This window comes from Daktulosphaira vitifoliae, unplaced genomic scaffold (genome assembly GCF_025091365.1).
Source record: "Daktulosphaira vitifoliae isolate Bord-2020 unplaced genomic scaffold, ASM2509136v1 Scaffold_4, whole genome shotgun sequence".
Taxonomy (NCBI): Eukaryota; Metazoa; Arthropoda; class Insecta; order Hemiptera; family Phylloxeridae; genus Daktulosphaira; species Daktulosphaira vitifoliae.
Genome location: NW_026099575.1, coordinates 30,164,652 through 30,189,730, shown reverse-complemented (window position 1 = coordinate 30,189,730; position 25,079 = coordinate 30,164,652). Strand labels below are relative to the sequence as shown.

General features: G+C 26.2%; 1 protein-coding gene across 5 annotated transcripts in view; it reads right to left on the bottom strand.

Moving 5' to 3' along the window:
* Nucleotides 1-25,079, bottom strand: part of LOC126903765 (band 4.1-like protein 4) — an 81,449-nt gene that overhangs the window by 41,659 nt on the left and 14,711 nt on the right. For all 5 annotated transcript variants that reach the window (XM_050682237.1, XM_050682233.1, XM_050682232.1 and 2 more), the window contains exon 2: nt 22,614-22,734. In XM_050682237.1, coding sequence (XP_050538194.1) covers nt 22,614-22,697 — 84 coding nt within the window. In that variant the 5' untranslated portion in view covers nt 22,698-22,734. The remainder of the gene's footprint in view (nt 1-22,613; nt 22,735-25,079) is intronic.

The window sequence follows — 25,079 nt, the reverse complement described above, 5'->3', positions numbered from 1 at the left end:
AGTATAGAGAAGCATTCCTCAACGTTAAAAGATTTAAAGTCTTCACCAAAATGAGAAGCTAAATTTTTTATACAATCTACCGTTGTTTTAAAATCCTCATTAAGCACGTCAATATCCTTATCTGCTTGACAGATAAAGTCTATTAGATGTTCCTTAATTACTTGAGAATAGCTCTCTTGTGCCAGTTCAGATTTAAATTTTTTAATCTGGCGAGAACGATTACGAAGCTCAACTTCCAAAGGTTCAAACGAAGTTTTTGATAATTTGTTCAATGATGAACACAAATTCAGAAAACTAAAAGTATTATTTGTACACTTTTCAGCCATTTCTACAGCCAAGTGGATAAAGGTAACGTTTGGCTTGTTAGATCGCGTATCCATCAGTTTAGGTAGAGTACCCAACGTGAAACCGTTTACTTCACCAGCATAACTACCCTAATATAATCATGTTTTATTAATAACTTGTTTATTTATTTTTTCAGCTTAAAATACATTATTATATATTTTTGAAATTTTGTAGTCTCAATTAATAATAATTAATCAATAAGCATAAATAACAAAAGATATTAACGAGAAAATATTATACAATTTTGTGTATACTAATAGACTCATGTGTTTTTTTTTAATATATGTCATTTGAGTATAAAATTAATACAACATACTAATGCGTATTTATTTCATACTTAAACAGTTTTCTTTATAGAGACATAAAAATATCATTCACACTTACTGCGTTCAATTTATTGCCTAAGTGTAATACAACGGACAAAAATTGTGTCAACGATTTGTCATTAATTAAAGTAGAACAAGTCTGTTGATAACTTTTTAAAGTCTTAAGAGATTCCGAGTATATGAGAGGCCACTCCTCCTTCAAAATAGTAAGGTTGATTTTCAACTGATAACACGGAATTTCATTAAGCTTCATACAGAACTGCTCCGCCTTGCCAAGTGTCACAATGTCTCCGCTGAATTTTTCAATAGCCTTTAAGTCAGCGCTTATGGGCAATATTCTTTTTACCGCTTCTAATTTTTCAATAGGAATCATAGTTCCATCCTCTAAACATTTAAAAAACTCTTCAGCCTTCGATTTTAATTGTTTTAACATAATGTTAATCGCAAGACTTCTTTTAGAGTCTAAAACGTTGGTCACGGTAGATTTAAGTTTACCGTCTTGATTAGGTGATGAATTAGAACGCGGTTTTTCACCAAACAACTCTACAATATCTTGACAATCAATTGTAACATTCAAAGGTTCCAACGTCGACCACAAAGAATTTTCAATATTTCGGTTGTTAACTTTAGTCCAGTTGATGGTTTTCGTTTTAACGACCGAGGATTTGATTAAGGATGTGCGACTAGGAGATGAACATCCTAAAATCGTTGGGCGAGGTGTTGGAATATAGGTCGGTAACGATGGAGGAGACATTATTGGCAAAGGAGGCGGCGGGGCATGATGTTCTGTTTTGACTGATGAAAGTGACGGTGAGCTAATTTTCGACGTACAAGTCGACGGTAAAGTTGGACACGAATTCAAAGTGGATTCTACTCCGGATAACTGTTTTTCGTGATCCACTGGCAACGACATTGACTCTAACTTTTTTAACGAAAGCTTTTTTCGGATAATTGATTTACCTGCTTGATATTTTCGTAGAGGATCTGGCGTAGCTTCCAGCAACACGTATACAAAAATGAAAGCTTTGATATACACGTTCGAGGTACAAAAATATACTACGAACAATAGTAATAATAAATAAAAATGCTCCTTTGGAATCAACATTGTCACACAGAAAAAGTGTCGGAACCTATTAAGCGAGATAAGCTTCGCAGATGATGAGTTGAAATATATTCAGAAAATGTTTAATAGCTAAAAACACAGAGAAGTTGTCTTAAACGTTAAAACTTACGAATTTTTCAACTCGACTAACGTTAAAATCTTTTGTTTGTTACTTCGTTGCATGAATTATCGTTTCCATAGTAAATATTTTGACCAGTATAAAAATTAGTTATTTATCATGAAACATATATGTATTAAAATATATATTATTATATAAATATACATATATATACTAAAAAATTTGTTTTTTAATTATTATTAAATTATATTATGGTAATTTCTTAAACTAGATTTAAATGTTTATTGTGTTGTGTATTAATTATTGTAATTTTTTTTCTATTTTGTAAAATGTTATGTTAAGATTCTAAAATGTTGCTAGCAAATATCCATTTAGAGTTTGGTTTATTTAAAATAATAAATGTTATTATAAAAATGTTTAAATGATATAAATTAATCTTTTCTAAACTAATGAAAAAGGAATTAATGAATTATTTCCAGTATTCGTTCTAATTATAATCACAGGTGGCCCATACCATGTCATTAAAAAATAATAGTGTCTGTGCATACGATATATTTATCATGCACAGCAAACCAAGACAACAATTTAATTGAAGCATTGTCCAAAATACAAAATTATACATTATTATGTCACTAACACGCCATTGCTCAGACCGCCCATATTTACTTACATTATTTAGGTAAGCCGCCTAGGCATCGTTTAGGAAAAAGGGGCGAAGTTATTTTTGTCAGTTCTTTTTTGAGTACCAGTAGTGAGGAAGTATTTAAACGACAAAAAGTTCCAGAAACAATTAAAATTAAACGTTACGTTCTTAATTATAAAGTATAAGTTTCATTATTCGCTCTCCCTAAAACTTCGCTTTGGATCCACGTCCTGGTATACCTTCCTAATTACTCTATGACTTGTAATTTCAATCGCGTTCGCTTTACTGAGCCTACGTGCCTTTATAATGCAGCAATATAGTCACAGATCTCCAACATGCACGTTCCATGAATTAACTATGAATTTATACCACATTTGAATTTCTAACTAACTACTATTCGCAAATCTTAAAAGATATTACATTTAATCTTAGAATGTCTTTATTTACTTAAAATGAGAGACTTTCATTTTCTTAATGAAACTATTTAATAATTACAATCATTAATGAATGAATAGAATGACTAAATCCGATTACTTCTTTGCAATAATTAACGACTTTTGATTACAATTAAATAAATTCTATTTCTAAATTACACATGATATTAGAAATTCATTAACAAAAATTTTGAAGTGTAAGATGATTAATATGCTAAAAAATTAAAAAACAGCCTTTCTTAACGAATTAGCACAATTTGAAAATATTTCTTACATCAAATAATTTCCCTCGGGGATAGAAGTTTGACGTGCAATCTTTATTATAATCTGTTTACCATAACTTGGACATTACTTGTAAACATAATATAAAAATTAACACATAATAATTTAATACAGTAGAATACATCAGTCATAAAAAATATATTCCTACAAAAATATTTTAGCCTTAATACAATTTACCTTTTTTTTTATTAATAGATTGAAAATTAAAAAGTTAATATTCTTTATCATAAACCCAGTTGAATAATTTTCTGGATGATATTTCTTTAATCTTCTTCAAACTTGTTTTTCATATTATTGTTATTAATGATTAATTGTCTTGTGACTTAACTAGTCATTTATCACTCAAGGACGTCCACAGAAATTTTCCATAGGGAGGGAAAAATATTTTTATAAATATTTGGCTTTACTGTACACTTAACAGACCCAGCGTTGAAGAGTGGGTATACGAAATAACAGCTAGGATATCATACTTTTTAGAGACTTCGCCATAGGTGCAATAAGATGGAGCTTAACCCATAAATTAATTAATTAGCTTTCCAAAAAATACTATGTATATTGTCATACTTAAGCACGTATATTATTTTTTAGAGTAGGGAAAAATACAATTAGCATCCTCAACAATTGTATTCTAATAAACGCCTATGAAAAAAAAATTATAAATAAAAGATTTTTTGGTAGATTTATGAATTATTTATAATATTAATAGTCTCTGTAATTTAATGAATAATAATCAAGCTTACATGTCACTAAACTACAAAAAAAATACTCATAATCCTGGCATTCATAATGACAATTTAATAAATATAAATTTTGAATATATTCTAATTAAAATAAATTTCATTTTGAAAAATTGGATATTACACAACGACCTTAAAAATTACTGCATAATGATATATTTACCTAATAAAGTTTTCACTTTGCTGGTTTTTTTACGAATTTATATAAAAAAAAATACAAACCAATAATTAATTAAATCTAAAATGTTTATTCTTTCTTATCCTGATCATTTAAATAACAATATTTAATGAAAAATTACAATTTATTTCTATAGTATTGTATATATAAATAAATCATTATTTTTAATAAATCTATTTGATCATTCTATTAAAAAAAATATTTTAAACGCAAAAAAGAAATTCTTGAAAAAATGTTATTAAAAAACCCAAGGATCAACTTTTATAATTGTAACTTGGAAAATAAATAGTATTATAAATGGTGGCGACGAGCTCTTAAATTTTGTTTTGAAATACGCCTACGACTTAAATGTATAACATGAAACTATAAAATAAACATAATGTACGTTAAGAATACGTGGGATTTCTATGCGTTTTATTTAGATAAGCCTTCTACTTTTTATACTTAAAAAAACACTATATCACATTGTTACGGCAAATTTATGATTGGCCTAATGCATTGTGTATAATTTAAGGAGTAGTTAAAAAAATTTAAACTTTTATTTTAAAAATGTGTCCCAATTTTTTCAGTGAAAATTATCTATGTTTATTACGTACTGAAAAAGGCACCAAATTTAAAAATGGTTACAGTAACAATCATTTTATACTGCCAAACAGAATGTTAAAAATATTATGATTTCCTTACTTTTAAAATTTGTTATATAATTGAAAACAAATTATATAAACCTATTTAAACACTTTTTTCAAAATGAATAGTTTTACTCAACTTGGAATTTAAGAACATTAAACTAGTAATTTTACAGTGTATATTTTCAATGGTACAGGTACAAGAGCGTCATTTTACATAAATACATTAATTAAAAAAACTTAATCAACATAAACTATAGTTTGAAAGTAATCTCTCTAATTTTGAAGAACTCCCGGAGAGCTACAGTTATATTTAATATTTTTAGCAGCAGTATTTTATAGATACCCGTCAAAAATATCCACCATCATATCCTATTTATCTTTTAGTCCAAATCCTTCATGATCCTCCATAACCCATAAGTACATAAAATATAGTTGAACATTGTATATAATATATTATAACTGGAAGACCATTATTCAAATATAAAAATAAAAGAAAACATCCTTCAAACAAAAATACATTTTCTCTTTTTCTGTTATGTTCCTACACTCCATTTAATAATTTTTCGACTTTTGTATCAAACAATATAAAAAAACTGACAATATTCACAACATCTATCAATTGACTATTTTAAAGTCTAAACATTTTTGTTAAACTAAATAGACCTTATTTATTATTTTGATACAGAGTTAAGATTCATGAATATGGTTTTGATATTCAAATCTTTAATACAATTAATTATCTTAAAAAACAATTATGTACTGTTTTCTTCCATTTTTCTTAGACTGAAACTAAAATTTTACTGACTTATTATTTGAAAATTATTCAAAAGTTAAACTAATAAATGATAATAAAAAAAATATTTAAATAATAACTACACTGTTTATTTTATCTAGATCTGATTTAATAATCAATATTGACTGTACGTAGTTAACACTTATTGAGTATTTAAGCTCAATCTATTTATAGTTAATAAAATTATTATTAATATATTATAATTATAAATAATTATTAATTATTAATAGTTATAGAATAACTTTTAAAGGTAAAATCTAAATTTTAACAAAACAGGAACAATATTTCATGTGCTATAATTTTTTCATTATAGTTAATCAATGAATATATAAGTGCTAGTTTGAGCTCTCCCGCGTAGAAAATGAATTTATTAGTAGTTATCTTCCATTGCTAAAATAAAACGAACAAATGTCTTGTTTTATAGTATTCATAATAATAACACCAAAACATTTATCAACAAAAGTAGATAACTCGCTTATTTGTTTTCAGCTAGACAGGACGACGAATAACGAAATATACATACTTTTTTATGTATGCAAAAACTTTACAAATAAAATTTAATTAATTTCTCTAAAGAATACCAATGAGAAAGACAAATACCTAATAGAATCGTGAATGAACGATGATCAACTTTATTTGTCGTATGTTTCCCATAAATATGGTTAGTAATTGGATTTCGCGAGATTTTTATGAACATATTTGGTTCTTTTTCGAAGAGAAACAAATTGTTTCTTCACTCCGTAAACATTTTTCAATGAAATGACCACCAACGATGAACAGAAGAAAATAGGAAGGAGGTATCTTAGATAAAGATGAACAGAGAGTGTTAAATGCTACTAGAATTGGATTACAATCGATCGGAAAAAGTGTCGTGCAACTTGCTGCGTTGAATGTCAATTGGGAGTAAACAAGAAAGTCCCATAACAGAGACCCATAGAGGGCTATTATTCACTTTTCTTGCCCTTTTCATTTTATTTTACACCTAATATATATATATATATATAGATAGAGAAATTCAGAGACAGAAAAATAAATATTGTAAGACGCCATTTTCATTCAGCTACCTTTACATAAAAAGTACTTTCAAGAATTTCGAAGATAATTGTTTTGGTAATGAGATAAATGTTGAAAAAACTGAAACTGTACCAAAATTATTAAACAATTTAATTAAATTCATATATTTTTGTATTAGAAAAAACTTAATTTTTAGTATTCTTGCAAAATAACTAAATTATTGCTTCATCTTGTTAGCTATATTTTATACCATTTTAAATCAAACCTAAGATAATAACAATACTACGAAGAATATTTAAATTAAAATCTAGCAGTAAGCAAGACTTTAAAATGATACTTATTTTATTTTTTAACAGATTTCTTCTAAGTAATTAAAATGGTGGTATATGTTACAAAATTCCATATTGTTTATTTATTTATTTATTTATTTATTTATTTATTTATTTATTTATTTATTTATTTATTTATTTATTTATTTATTTATTTATTTATTTAGTTAACGGGATGTATCCCTTTTTTTACAAGCTATGCTTACAGATTTAATTTTAACTAATTTTGAGAAAAAGATATAAAACAAACAAAATTACATAAAAACAAATAACAAAAGACAAATAAAAAATGTTTTATACACCAAATATCCTAAGATTTTTGTAGTAATAATCAATGAACAGTAATTATGAAATATGGTAAAGGAACTAACTGAAAATAAGCGTCTAAAATATAGATATGTCAATTTTTTAATTATTATAAAATTTAATCTGGATTATTTATAGCTATGATAAAAACATCTTAATATAAATTTTTTAGACTCATGATTACTTATAATAAATAATGACTAAAGAATAATCATTATTTTTCAATTAAATAAAAATATTATAAATTCTATAATTACATGTCCTTTATTTGGCCAACTGGTCAAATTAATGAAACAAAATAAAAATACATCATTAGTGACCAAAACCGCACACGATGTTGAAATTGACGAGTTTTAATAGCAATAAAGAAAGAAGTACATAATATAAAAAAAGTCGTTTAGTAACAAACACATTATGAGCCACTGCCCGCGACGAATTTCGTTCAAATTAACCACACAAAAACATTTTCCGTTATCATGACACCCATTTTTTTTTTCATCCCCAACATCTGAATCACTAATTTCCTCTCTTTATCTGCAGTACCGCTATTCTTCAAAAATAAAATATAAGCTGTGTAATAACAACAACACTGTTTCTTACAAACATCCCTAATTTAGGTCGAAAGTTCCTATTAAAAAAAAAAAAAATAGCAGGTACTCGAATAAAAAGAAATTACGTTGGGCTTAACACAAATAAAATATTTGGATTTTCAGCTTACCACGCTCATATAAATAAATTGCAAGAATCACAAAATGAAAAAAAGGTAAAAAAATTGTTCTGCTTATCTATGATATCACAAAGTTCAAATGTTTAGCCCTAAACATTCAAAATTAATTATTACCGGCTTATTCTAAATAATACATTATTTTGCATCAAAACACTGCTAAATTCTAAAAAATATGAATTTTATTAAAAATTATTCTTAAATCCAACCAAAATGCAATGGATTATCATTCCAAGGTAGATTATGATACATTTTTACACATTTTGTATCATATGTACTAAACAAGATCATTGTCTCGCGGGACCTATTGATATTTCATCCACAGAATTCACCAAAGCTCATTATCCCAACAGTACCAGTTAAAAACTGCTCAAGATAGGAAACATGGCGCCCCAGGGATACGTGTTAATGGCAGTTTTGTCAGTGAAAAATGTATACAGAGAAACTATCGACTCGCAATATCAGAGTCTTTAAGTAGAGAATGTAATCGCATTAACGCTTAAATATGGTCATTAACCGTATTTAAACCCTTAAAATTAGCAACAAACTTCTTACAGATTTTTATTTTCATGTTATTAAAACTATTATTATAAATCTAATTCTTTCATGAACTAATTAATGAAGAATTTTTCTCATTAGTAGTTATTAATAAAGAATTGAGATACTTGAAATAATTGAAATATTTTTTATGTAATTTTTTTAACTAAAACTATAAAAACAGTTATTCCATATAACTTAAAAAATAAATATTACAACCGCACTACAAAAGTAACTAAGAAATAATTCAGCATCTTAACAAGACGACTCTCGTATATTTTTTAGAAAGAATGTTGACAAAGATTTTCAGACACTTTTTGAGTTCCTATCAGCCCCTTTGTACAAAACATTAGACATGTTAGCGCGTCAAAGGAGTTAGATGCGTCCCTCGCACCTTCATCATTATTCATGCATAACTTGCTTGTCAATTTTATAATATTATTTCATGCAGAATTTCAAAAATGCTCAAAAAAATAAGAACGAATCGTTTTTCAAAGTCATCAAAACCCGAGCCGTGTCAACAACACCAACAGCTCATTTTTCACCAGGATGAATAAACAGAGTAAAAAACATTGAGAGGGCAAGTAGTGTGAATATTTGGTGTGATTTGGACCAACCGTTTGCCGGAAGGCTTTACCTGGCGTGGCGGTTCTCATGTTACGTAAATAAATGATGCTGGTACCCTTAACTCACGTGCTGTTTGTTTTGCAAACGTACTATACCAACACTTTTCCAAAAAAAAACTTATTTGACTTCGTGTATACTAGCACTAAGCAATATCGTTTCGGATTATTCTCATATACAACAAGGTACAAAAATAGAAACCATCGTGCCGCATCATTAGTTTTCCGGGGTCGCGCTGTTTTAGTTTCGATACGGATGGTTAATCAAAATAACACAAAATAATCATCATCAGATCTACTTTACACTCTCATTTTTACAAAATTGTAAAATATTTACCCTAAAAGCAACAAGCAGACCACACCCATTTCAGCTTTTTTCTAGGGTAAAACAGAAAAAAAGTGAAACCCCCAACGTAATTTCCTGTTTGTCAAAATATAAGTCGGACTTACCCACTATTATTTTCCACCCCATTCAATTACTTCCGTTTAAAGGTAAACTCGAATTTCCAACGTTCTTCTTTAAATAGTTCTCACGGTATAAACATTTTAACATTAATCCAAAATTCTCGACTAAATGTACATATTAAATTAAATAAAACCTTTATCATACTAAAATGTCACATGTAAGTTACATAAAATGTAATAAAAATGTATTATATTTTATGTATGCAATAAACAAAAAAATTTTTTACTTAACATAATTATTAAAAATTCACTAAATGCATAAAATATTTTATAATTAAAACAAATTACTTGTTTTATTTACATACACATGTATTTATGATGATAAAATTCATTGAATAAAAATTGTTACAATAACTTTAGATAACGTGAGTACTTAAAGGACTAAAGAAATCCGATTATTTCAAAGTTAAATATTATCTATGTGATATTTTTTCTGTGAAGATGTACCTTTTTAGCCGCTTATACATTTTTTTCTGAGTAATAATTTTAAAGATTTGCAAAAAGGTACGTATCTCGAACAACCCAACAAAACTATAACGCTAAAAAAGTAAAAACTGCCGTAAAATATCAACTTACCATCATGTTATTTAGGTATGGCTACACTTACTTAACATTTTATAATATAGAAACTAAATGATGAAATTATTAAATTTAATCCATTCAACCTGATTGTAATTGAGATTTCAGACTATTTGAATTCCTCATTAAACTTAAAATCAAAGCTCGTGTTGTCAAAGAGAGTAATATGCGTTTAAAACTTACAAAACAACTACGAGAATTCTTTTTTACAAATAAACCTCATCAAAGCGTATGTACATCATAAAAGCTATACAACAAGAAATATTCACACTGATATTACACTTATCGAAGGACGCAACAAATGCACACTTAACAACCTCAAAGGTGGTAGTAATTATTATCGATGCAAATTCGTATATTTTAAACATTAACGATTTATTTAATCGCTCAGAAACGCAAGCGTCTCTAAAAAAGGCTTTTGTAAGAAGGTGACAAACTGATTGCACATACAAAATAAAATGAAATCGTTAAAAATCAAAGTCCCACTTCAATATTGACACCAAAAGCTTAGTGCTGCATAAAAAAATACTTGTATAATATATTTTTTTATCGTTCTATGCTTAAAAACAGGAATTTTTACACATTTTTACGACTTCTATGTGCAATTTACATTTTTAAATTTTTCTGTAGCAGATCATTGATTTTGAAAACAAAATTATTGTAAAAACACTTGATAATTTAAATATCTAGAAAGTTACAGATTTAATAAATGTCTCCACATATCCTTTTCATTTTTAAATATATTCATATTTTAGCATATCAACATTTTCTACATCCATCACCATAAATAACATCCTAAATTAATATATACTATTAAATTTAAATATATTGTAATCGAAGTTACTAATTGGCTATTTTAGATGTTTTATAACGGTCCTGTTTTTTAACATTCCATGAAAATTTAATTCGTAACTAATGCATTATAGTTCAAATTTTACACTTTGAAATGTTTTTTAATGATTAACGTCATTATATTATCATCATTAGAAAATATAATCAGAAAATGCCGAAAACTTTCTATTACTATTTCTGTTGGCAGTTCAACAATAATAGTGTGTACAAAATTAGAGTCATTACATAATTCGTTAAAGAAGATATCTAAATTATACTCGAATAATTTTAAGTCTCTATTAATAATTAACAGAGGCTTAAAAATTACAAAGTCGTACTGCATTTAAAATTATACCCAGTTTCTCTCATTATTATTTATTATAAAATATAGGTAATTTATGATAAATTGTTTAAGCAAATATACAAGTTAATTAGTTTACTTTTAAACATGGAATATTTAATTTTTCTATCTATATATTTTTAAACTACAAGCAGTGAATAATTAACGAATACAACTCTTTTTTTTGTAATTATTAACTATCGACTATTAAACACATTTTTAGACATTGTAATAAAAATGTTCTATTTTCAAAATATTTACAAAATTAAAGAAGATAAACAATTTTTAAAATAATATGCTGCACTATAATGTAGTAATATAATATAATAATAATAATAATAGTATAACATACGTATAGTATGAAATAAAAAAATAGAAATTATTGTGTAAATATCATTGTAAAATGAATTTTAACAATTAAGTATAATATTAAGATGAATTATAACCAAAAATATAAGTATCTCTAATTTTATGCTCGATATTTATTCGTTATTCTGATATTTATCACTACTCATTAGTAATTTAAGTTTCGTCAATTTACCTGACTCGCGAATTTACCCAGGTCTCGTCTACAAACATAGAAAATTAATTAATAGAATTGTATTATTTTTTTCAAAGTTCCTTGCTAGCTTACCATAGAAATATAACTTTGTATTTTATACTTAGAAATGCCTTTTTTATTACTCGTAACCATCAAAAGTAGAAAAATTAACGCGTGTGAAGACGAAGCAAAATATTAAACAAATGATATTTTCCTAAAAAAATCTTTGTAACATCACAGATCATGAGCATAAAATAAGGAGGCGTGGTTGGGTTTCTTTAATTTTTTGGTATTTTTTCATACTAGTTACAACGTTATCCGTTTTCCCTTTTACACGCGCATAATATTTAGTTTTCAAAAACGTTCTATCTCTTAAACCGTATGATTAGCAAACGCGCCCCAGACTCTTATGTTCGGCATTGAGCCTCTATGTGTTATACATGAATATAGCAATTAACTGGGTGTCTACTCTGCAAAGTGGGTGGATACAGCGGCGACTGACTTATATTGCCTTTGGGGTTTTCCTCCGTCACCGCCACTACTATGAGCATTCAAGAGCATCCGTCGTTAAACGTCTAATATGTATTCAATATAAAATTTATAACATGAACATACCTTTTTTTATTTCAGGAAATCTAAATGCAAAGCACGATAACACAACGTTGATCCAATGTAATTGTTTAAACGCCCTCCAGATAATATTAATAATATGTATAATAATCCGGTATTGTCTTGGATATCAACGTACACATATATAATACAGTAAGTGCACGCGTATAATCTCCATAGGCACGCACGCACACCAAAATGAAACCAGATTAAATTAAACAAAAATTTAATGGTAAAATAATATATTTGACTATAGGAAATTCAAACTGCAATAAATGTTGTTTCTTTACGCTTATTGAAAATCCAACAAACAACATATTACAAATTGAAACAATCAACACATAGTTGGCACAGTCACAAAATGCATAAATACCAAATAATCGAACGAGATAGAGGCAAATCAGGAAACAATCACAAACAGCAACATGGGAATCATCGCAATGATACTGACTGATTTGGCTATTACATCATATTATGGATTTTTGAAAAATGTATTTAAGTCATTGGAACGTATTTCGGTACAAGAAGGTTTCATTGAATTATTGTTCTTTGTTACTGTAAAACTTAATTTTATTAATTATTTTAATAGATTACACTTGTGACAAATATTTATCGAGTGTATTATTTTTTTAATCCGAAAAGTCATCTACTAAGTATATACACATATATATTATCAGACACTTATAGCATTTAATTATTTTTTGAAATATAATGTATCATAGATATTTATGTCATATTTCATATATGATATTTAGAAGTGCTCTTTTGATGATTTTTTAAAAAAAACATTTGTTTTTTCAGTTTTTTCAATGATTTTAAAGGTAACGAAAATCTTATTTTACGTTTTAAAGACATAATTAAACATTTGATTATTCAATGCAAATAATTATTAATTTTACATTATTATTATTCAAACAATAACGGTAAGATAAGTTGAAATATAAATATAGTTATTTTATTGAATTAATTTTTCTTAAACTATCTGTATATATTGTTTACAATAAAATATTTAAAAAATCTATAACCAATACATATTGAAATCTGTACAAATCAGGCATACTACTTTTTTATAAAGGTGTATTTTTAATTTTATTAGTTATTATATGCGTTAAAATGTTTAATGATATCTTAATGCATTATGTAAAATATAAAGTTTTATTACAAATTCAGCAATATTTTTTATATAAGACAAAAATACGAAATTAAAAAATAAATACATATTTTGACATTGTTTTTTTTTGTGATTTTTTTATGATTTAAGTGTTTATTGTGGTGCTTTTAAATGTTTATTTTTATGATTTTAAGTCTCTAGCCTTGAATTTAATTAACAATAAAAATTTATACAAAAATTAAAATTAATCATTGACAATAAATTGTTTGGGTCAATAAAAGACCGTCTTCACTTAAACTTTGGTCCATTGAAATACGCATCGTAAAGAATTAAAAAGTCTTATGCTAAACATAAAGTTACATAATTTATTTAGGAGTAATAAATAATGTTTACATTATAAAAGAAGTATCACTTTTTGTGATGATAAAATTACAAAAAGTAAGTAATACCTTGAATTTCGGTAAAAGTTTATTTTATTAGACCTTTAGCACTTTTAAATTTAGTTTAAACTTTAAAAAGCCTTCACCCTTTAAGAAACAGTTTTCAAAGAGAATTTATTTTTGAGAAAGTATAATATCTACAAAATAAATATTGTATAAAAAGTTAAAAGTAAGTTGAAAGCTTACTGTTTCTTCTGGGAAATTACAAGCGATAAATTACTCTATTAAAACACTCTTTAATGTGTTTTTTCTGTAAAAAAATTGCATATTAAATATTTGTTTAATGTGCAAATGTTTAAACGTTTTAGTCTTAACTAATTCTTAATAATTTACAAAAATGTTTATAAAAATTTTATGAAAATAACTTCATTTAAGGAAAAACTTATGATTAAAAAAAATCTACACCTACTTTCTAAAATAAGCCCTTGTTTAAAAAAAAATAAAACTTTTAATACAACTTAAATTCACTCAAATTTCATAAATAAATCAAGAGACTCGAAAAATAATTTTTAGTAAGTGAAATTCTTAGATGTTAAAATTATATTATTACCTGTCAGTCTGATATAATTTACTGTTAAGTCATATTCACAGTTATTGTACATAAAAAATTGAGTTATCTTATATTCATTTATTTTTAACTTTTGATATCGTGATAGTAATTTGATATCTTACTAATATTTCTTTAATCGTAAAAGATTAATTTATTACAATCATTTAATTCATATATGATCATATAAATATGTCTTTTACTGACTGAATATATACAACAATTCTATAAAGATGTTTAAGTCAACAATTTACACGCCGCTGTTTGAATTCGAAAAACAGTTATTATTTCTTAATCATAGTAGCATACAGCACCCAAGAGTTAGAGAATGACACATTTTTTAACTTTACAACACGTTATCCGTATTTGTTGACATAAATACACCACAGTATTTATTATAATAATCGTTACTAATGGGTGTTTTTACGTATAGTGTATTATTAAAATGTGACCAGTTGGTATTGTTATGATGTTGGTTTTACCTAAACGTCCAAGGGATGACCCTTGTCTGTTGCATGAACACGTGAAACTGTAGATACAGAGGTAAAGCATTTGGCCCAAGGATATCAGAATCTATTCTCCAACCAAGAATAATTTATTAGACATTTACGTCGTTGGTGTTAGGATATGTCTAACACCAGCAATTGTTCATGATACATAAGTATGTGTTAACCCTTTCTCTACTATCAGAGTCGACTCCGCCGAAAATTGATGATCTTTGTGTTTTCTCATTCCACCACAAACGTACAATCGGATAACGCACAAATAGATTATTCCAAACACAAAGCTTAAGGTTTAAATACCATTTTCGGCACTCCAGTAATAAATCACTTATGTGTCTATTGCTGAAATTCATTTTTTCCATGTAATATTTCATTTTCTGTTTTACTAATCCCATCATAACGACGACATGCCCCTTGCAAAATATTAAGCCATTTTTTGTACTTCCAAAATTAACGAAAATGAAAATGACTATAAAATAAGAACAATATATTAAAGTTTAAATAAGTTTCTATGTAAAAATAAAATATTTTACTCAATATATAATTATTAGTTTAGGTAGATAATGATTAATACATAGCTCTTTTTTGTGCATACATTTTAATTAGACGTCAATTAATTCTCAGTGCACTCAATATTATATAAGCAAAATATAATTATCAGTGAGATCATTAAGTGTAAAATTTTATCGATATTTAATAAATAAAAGAACATTTTTTTTTATACTATAAAATGAAATATCACTTCAACTTTGGTAAAACTAATGGAGACAATATTTTTACGGATTTATACTTTTCACCTTGTCTTCCAGGGATAACATTATTTTCAGTTTTGTTCAACTCTTCTAGGAAAGTAAACTACAATTTATTATTATTAAAACAAAATATAAAATATATATATAAAACCACTGTTATCCTTATTTAATAGCGGATAAAACTTTAAACTCCGAAAGTATCTTTTGTCAATTATTATTAAAAATATCTACCAAATTTCGAAAAAAATATTCTAGAAAATGCATTATTAAATATAAATGTAATTATACAAACATTTAAACAAAAATATAAATTTAACGTATACATAAAATTAATAATAGTTTTGTAAGAATTAAACGAGTATAATAAGTAAAATAAAAGTCTAATTAATTATCATTTAACATATATCTTTTAAATATTTAAACATGAACATAAAAAATCGGGACCAAACAGTGGTTTATTTTATATTTACTTAATTCAAATGTACTAATAACATACAGCACGACCAATTGATCTATTGCTTAAAATATTTATACATGTAAATAGCGATCACAATATTGTTCAGGCTAAATGCCGTGTACAACTAGTTACCACACACAGCAGCCTCTAGTTATCAGTAGGATACAAAATCCTTAACTCAAAGAAGCCGGCGGCGCTTCCCACGAATTCAAGTGTAATATTATAATTATTTGTCGATCACAAGATCATATTGTAGTTTGCCCACCTAATTTTCAACCATGTATATTTTAGTATATTAATTCCTATATGGGGCTAAAGGGTTGTTATGATCAATCCATAGTGGACCGACGCCTCGGGTAAAGCAGATACGGTAAGACGCATTCCAAACAATATTAACCGCCCACAGCATGCCAATCAACGGCAACGTTTTTATAACAACCATCGATTACGCATATTTAAGGTTTTCCGGTTCAACAAATTTACAAAAAATTAAATAACAGTTAATAAACACCACATCGAATTCAAAGGAAATCCAATTATGAATCTATGAGATCTACTGGAATTCATTATAACGTTCAATGAGTCACGCAGTAATCTTAAAGAAATTACAAAATTCGATTCACTTAAAAAAATTTAATTTAATATAAATTTNCCAATTATGAATCTATGAGATCTACTGGAATTCATAATAACGTTCAATGAGTCACGCAGTAATCTTAAAGAAATTACAAAATTCGATTCACTTAAAAAAATTTAATTTAATATAAATTTTTTTTTTCTGAATTTTAGAAAAACAAATAGTGTTAGAGCTTTACAACTATTAAAATCACTAGACTAAAATAATAAGTGCATGAAAAATCCCTAAAACTTAAATATTATATTTTAGTAGTCTTATGAGATTTAATAAAATCTTTTTTAAACGTAATTTTTTAATAATGAATTAATTACTAAAATTACTAATAAAGTAAAACTGCGTCAACATTTTAAACTTCGTGAAAAAAGTTTAAGGTGTATGACGAGGGACGAGTAGCATATTTTGATAATATGCCCCTCATTTAAAACTTCTGGGCACGTACGTATATTATAAAATATATTTTATAATTAGCAGCGCATTCAACGAATCGTTAATAACTAATCTGCTCTTACTGTGCTCAGAATTATTCAAACTGATCTTAAAACATGACGAGTCATTCCATAATATCATTACAAAAATGATAACAACTGCTGACCAGCAGCGAAGAAAATTTTTTTGTTTTTAAATAAAACCCTTTTATATTTTTTCTAATCGCCTATAATGTTTAACTCTAATGAATATTTTTTATATATTTCAACCAAATTATTCGAGAAAGTAATTTGCTAAACAGTATTATTTAATCATTGTAAGTTTAGCTATCAAAAATTAAATCTTAACGTTTATAGTAAATATCTAGCAATTTATTTATTTAAGAAATTGATTATTCTTTCATGAAATAAATGGTAGAACATTTTCTTGATAACAACTATCCGATTTATGACAGTTCATGTCCAATCGCTAAAAATTCGGATCAACATAAACAAGCTTTAAGATGTAACAATAAAATATTGACATAAAATTCAAGTAGTAGCTCAGTATACTACTATCGCTTCAAAACAATCAACATTAACAAAATACTCGTAAAACTATTGGAAATACAAAAAGTAATATTATGACAAATGATATTTTTACAAAATTATATTATTAAATTGTATAGTTGTCGATCAAAGATATATATACTCTAAGTTGTCTATCATTTTAACAAATAAACAATATGATACTAGTTTCATAAAATACTAAAATAATTATTCAAATGCTGGTAACTACTACAGTTTTGTAAAAACTTAACTAATAGTTTTAATAAAAAGTATGAAATAAAATTTATTTAAATTTACTATTTAAGATAAATTAGACACTTAATATACTTTTAAAATATGTGCGCTCTGGTGAATAGTTTTATTGTCTCATTACATAGATATAGAATAAAATAAAGTCTTATTTTCCTTAATTTTACAAATGAAAAGTTTATCATTTTAGACTCCTTTCATTTTTAATGGTAAGTAGTTTTATTCAATTTTTTTTCTACTTATTTATTTTGTCGTTTCAGTTTTATTATAACAATAACGATTATTTAGGTTATTCACGAGATGGATTCATTAGCTACCAAAAACTGTCATGTAAGTTTTAGCGTTAAAAATAATTTAATCTGTAATGAACGAACAATTGAACACTGAATTAATGGTTAAAAATACAAAATATCCTTAAGTCAATTTTACGATTGACATTTTTATAAGACAACCCTCTTATTTAATATTTCATTAGCATACATAAGAAAATTTTTTTTCTGTCAAGTTCTATTTAATTAAATATCGTAAGAAATAATATTATAAATTCTTTAACAATTATTACAGTTTATCTCATCTAGATAAATGAAAAATATTTATAAAAGTTTAAACGATTAATTCTGTACGATCCAAATATGACATTAAATATTTGTTTCTTATAAACAAAATTTTTCAAATAACCAGAGTGAAAAAAAAATGTATAATAGTTCTTCATAATAAAGAAACTATTATAAAACCACTATTGACTTCAAAGTCCTTAACAGTTGACCTTGTATATTTTTTTATCTACTTCTTTATTATGTTTGAGTTAGAATTATAGTTATAGGCTTTTCAGATTTCATGGTGGTTTTCATTTGCCGCTTAGTATTAACTATGCTTGAAGCCAAGCAGTTTAAACGAAAGTATACACGCTCGGTAAGGTTTGAAGATAAATATGACTAGAGGAAAAAAAGTTGATCATAGACTACCAGTATAGTTCCAAGTATAAAGTAAACCCGCAGCTCTATGACAATAATTCAAAATACACATTTCCCCTTTCGCCTACATCTTTAACGACATACATTCGCACAGGAAAACCCTAAATAAACATATATACTGTCCGCCTAAGCACTACTAGATTGAGATATATAGCTCAAAACCCATAAAACTATAGTTATCAACTAGGATAAATCGTTTTCCACTCTCATACATTATATGTCACTACATACAATAACACATGGCAATACTACAATGCATAACACTGCACAGTACTTAATTTAAAAACAATAATTCGTTAAATGTTACAAAGCCAAAACAACTCAACTTTTGTGCTAGAAATGGTTATGTATATTTCCAAATAAATATATTATAAAAATAAATACATGAACTCAGCTAAGAGAATAATGACTATAATGCTACAAGATAAATGCTGCATTGTACTATATTTATATTCTATATTTTATATATTATATTACTATTAATATTATATACACTCGCGATGAAAAGTTAAGCCATCAAATAGTTTTCGTTCATTGTTTGTAGGTATAAATTTATCGTGATATCTTTGTATTATATTCAGTTTTCCACATCAACATGTTTATATCAGAAAAATGTTATCACTGTACAGACGTAACTAAAACACTGGAGAACTTTAGAAAGCTCACTCGAACATAGATAATGAATGCAGTGCTAATAACAATAGGGCACCACTGGGGAGCAAATAGCGAACGTCGACGGAAAGGGATATTACATGAGTAGTAAAACGTTTCTCATAAAGTATGATGTCAAGATGGCAAGAGAAGAGGTCGATATGACTACAAGGGTAAAAGATCGAGGGGTTTGTGCAGGCAAACGGACGAAAGAATGGAAAAAACCGTCTAGAGGCATATCTTTCAAACCGTTCTACTCTACTCTTACAGCTGCTGGCCGGCACGGAGTTCACGATAAACCTTTTTACACGACGAAAGCGGCGAATGAAGTGAATGCGTTTTATTCTCGTGTCTCTCTCTTCCTTCTTCCCACTTTCTCCGTTATCTCCAAACGGGTTCTAACAAATTTCGGTAGCGCATAAAATTTCTTGGTCGCCGTCATAAAATCTAATAGCATCCCTTTAATCTACCCACTTGCACTCACTCGCACTACCGCTCCTTTTAAATGTTAACAATGACGACAGAGCGCGGCTTATGTGCAAGTTTAGTAAATACGTTTGGAGCAGCCAAAACATTGAAAAACTACAAGATAAAGCATTAAGTCGTTAAACGGCAGCTTAGAGGCATTCAAGTCTCAGAACCGAAGAGAAATTTTAATGACTCGACAGATATAACGTTTAAATAGACAAAAGGTTATAAAAAGTACATATCTTTGGAAATAAATAAAAACACTTGTTAAAATAATTGATTAAATCGTAGTGCTTAAAATAATAAATTTAGCAGTTTTTGGAATACTTTTTATGTATTATTCTAACTGACCACGTTTATTACTACTGATACAATTATCATTGTATTTTTATCATATTTATTTATTTATCGTTTTTACATCATACTTTTTTAATAATCATTGCCTTCTTAGAATATGTTCGAAACATATTTCTAATTATTTATCACTAATAAGAAAAATAATTTTTCAAAATGTGATGGGTTTATAATAATTAATAATATAATAATTTTAGGACTAGTACTCATTGAGTTATAAGGATTTCAGTACAAAGAGTTGGTGTGTAGTGGGATGGAAGCAGCTCGTACTGATGTACGTAAACTACGTCCGCTTTCCATACCCACTCAATGTATTAAAATGCTTGTAACTCAACGAGTACTTGTCCTAAATTATTATCAATCCGTCAAATTTTTTTTGTAAGAAAAGGACTAAAATATGGCTATTTTGAAATTTTTAAAAAAATTGTATTTTTATTTTTCTTATTAGTGATACATAATAAAAATTATGCATTAAACGTAGTATAATCTGACAATACATATTTTTAAAAAAATTTAACAAAGTCGAAATATATATTCGCAGTTTTTACTAAAAATAGTTTATATTTTAAAACTGAAATTATTTAATTTGAAATTAGAAATTCAGGTAAAATTATTTAAAAATTTTTGAAATTAAACAGTATGAACGCCTAAAATTATAATTTAAACCATACCATTCACTTTTCATATATCAAACAAAATTAATCTATCTTCTTTAATAACTGGTATAAAATTAGTTATTCTTTAAAATACATCGACCACAATAATACTCTGATAATAATACTGCAAGATTATTTTGTTTCTTTTTAATTTACTATGACTTATTTCCAACTAACATAACATCATTAAAGTCACTCTAGTATAAATCAATTACGTATAAGTCAATGATAATTGAATATTGTAAATTATAACATTATAAAAAATTCAATGTTGATAATTAATTTATTCAATCAAAAACTGAAAGTTTTTTTAAATATATAGAATGCTTCAGTTAATTACTTGAATCTCATTTATAAATATTCAAAATAATAAACTAAGATTGAAAATAAAAAGTTTTTTTTTTTTTTAATATATATTAACTTTAAAATTACGATTTTACTATATGTAAATAGATTACTTTAGAAACCGAAGAAATCGTATTAATAAAAATAAAGTATACTAACTTGAAATTTTATGAACGTTAGTTTTAAATAATATATAAATAACAAAGTATTTTATTAAGTGTTTACGATTTTCCGTTGTCTTCTATACTCGAAATAGTTATAAATCGAGGAAAACATAAACATTTTGTGGACTGATTTATCCGTAAAACTTAACGTAAACCATTACAAGCTCTTTGACATAGGTTGTTTAATATAGTGAGAGAAACTCTATGAAACTTAAATTCCTCATGGGAAATATAAACTTGTTCGCTTTTCTTAATTAATCATTTACGATTTCATTACAGGATACTGAATTTGAACTTAATTGTAGAGACAAAGAGAGATGTCAAACAATTTTAATATGTTTATACTAGTCGCCAAACTAATCATATGCTACCTCGTAGGTTTTTACTCATAAATTAATTTATTCAAAATAGCCTTCATTTAATCAAAGACCAATAATTTATACATTATATTATAATTCTTGGGCTATAATGTGCTACCGAAAAATATGAGCATAGTAATCATAAGTGTAAAATGGTATTTTATTAACATGGTAACATTACTTCACAGCTGTTTTTTATATAATATTATCAGGTTATTCTCATTCAACTAATCTTTTTACATTGTATAATGTTATATATATATATACAATATATTATGCATGAAATTTTTTTAAAAGATGAAAATATTATAACAATTTAGTTTAGTTTAATGGCTTACTAAACTAATAAAATATATTTAATAACAAAAGCGAAAATTCAATGATGAAATTATAGGGTTTAACTTATCAATGAAATAATTCTTCTGCACCTTTATAAATACACATACCTTTTAGATTTTTAAGGACTAAAGAATTGCTCTTCCATTTACATTAAACATACAATTACGTTAATTATTAAAAAACTTACTTGGACTTCATGCACAATTTCTTGATCGTCCAACAATACAATTTTACAGTGGTGTGTCCGAATACTCGTACAAAAGCAACCCATGATGTTTAACGCCGTCAAAGTTGAGTCCTCAGATGTTCTAAACCAAAATTAAAAAAATTTTATTCATTGTTTCATTTAGACATTAGTAATGAAAGTATTTTGTGTTTATGGTAAACATTACTCGTCGAGATCTAATAGTAAAAATCATATATCCAACATGATTTACTACACAAGTTCTCGCGTCAAAAAATTGAAAAAATAAATAACAAGAATAAAACTTTCCCTTTGTTTACTATAATATATTGTATAATATGTTAAAGCAATACTTTTTATGTCGTCGTTAGTTTTTAATTCTTGTCTGTGAAACACAAGAGTATATTGATCCTATTAACGTTTCTTTTAAGAATATTAAATATTCCCATTAAACACACGCAAAATATTTGTAATAATAAAGTAAATTTCTTATAATTTAAAAAAAATTACAATGAAAATCACTGTATTTGCGCAAATACTTCTAGTGGCTTTTGCACTACACCAAAAAAGCCATTTTAATCAAATCGATTTGTGGTGGCTTTTTTTTTAAATAATACAATGGTTATATAAAGGGAGGTTCGATTAGACCAGATTTTTATATAACTCGGTACAATTTCCCATGCGACCGGTAGAGTGGAATGGAATTCAAGAGATATTGTCTCTAGAGAATTTCTAACGGGTGGTTTGAAAGGAAACCGTTACAACTTAACTCGCGTGGGATGTTGTCCAAAACATTTGGTCGTAAATGCAATTTACGCGAAATACCCAAAAGTTTTACACGCCATATCACCACTTACGACGATATAGTCGAAGAAAAAATGTACAAATTGTGTACAAAAGAAAAATCAATAACCTAAGAACAGCAAAAATAATTATTCTATTAATTCAAAAAGTATCAGTTGAATTATACTAACAAACATTCAACACAACAGTTTCTTTCTACTCTAATTTATTCGTGTATACCGGATAAAAACTTCTCTTAAAAAATGTAGATTATTTATCCCATGCTTTATTCTTTATTTTAACACAATTAAAGTTTATTAAGTTTATTTTATTTTGTTTAATAGAAATCAATAGCGTAAAAGAACTCCGAAGATAACTAATTCATTTTATTATCGATCTATTGTAAAATATATAGCTACTTCATTTCAATCGTCTGCTATAACAAAAAAAAGAACAAAGTTTCCTGATTAAGTTTTTTATTCAGTCAGTATTCCTTAGTACTGTATTCGTACTTAAAGAAGTAATTGTTGTACAAAAATTCTCTTGAAAATTTATTTAAACTTATAATTCACAAATTAAAAAAAATAAACTAAATGTTGATTAAAAAAAGTTAAGTGAGCGAAAAAAATATTTATACAATATCTTCAATTAATTATAGTAAGTATTTTTAAATTATATTTTATTATAAAGGTCATTGTTGATATCATTTAATCAACTAACATTAAAAATGAAAATATATAACTACATCACTCTACGAATAAAATACTGTTTAAATTACCAACTTGAACTACAATAGTAGAAGTTCATAAAAGAAATACATATTAAATCAAAACTTTGATATAGAAACCCGCGAAATAAATTTAAAATAACTTCTTTGAAACTTTTATAATAATAAAAGAAAATTACTATAATTTCTAAAATCTTATAATTCAATTTTTGTTTTTATTTGCATTTAAGAATCATATGCATACATCAATTGCCAATCGAGCGTAATAATAGGGTATATTTTAATCCGAATATTTCAAGAGTAAAAAAATTATAGTTTTAAAAAACTATAATCCGGTCTAAATTAAACGCTAGAAAGAACACGACAGTAACAGACAAAAAAGTTTTTGGCAAGTACTCAATAACTTACAAAACAAACCAAACTAAAACAATAAACAAGGTCTATTGAGTATTGACCTTATGATAATTCATTAATACAAAAATAATTTACTTTAATAAAGAATCTTCACATTCATATAATGTTAGTCAACTATTTCATAATTTAATTGTTAGAAAAAAAATATTAAGGAATGAATTTCATAAAATATTTTATTTTTTATTGTTTCTTCTAAAACTAATCCGTTTATTTAAAACTTGATATAACTCGTTATTTTCAGATCAAATTAAATTTAAATGAAATATTTTTAAATTTATTTCTTTAACTAAAATAAGACAATGTCTTATGTCAGTTATATTAGTTACTATGCCTTATTAAGGCATAGTTGTAAACTATTATACTATTAATTATTAATATATATATATATATATATATATATATATACATATACTATACATATATATAATATATATATATATATACAGAGTGATCAAAATCTGGTAAGACACTCATTTTCTCAGAAAATATTGAGAATTTTTAATTTTATTATAGAGAAAAAATATCAAGTTCAAAAAACTCTACAA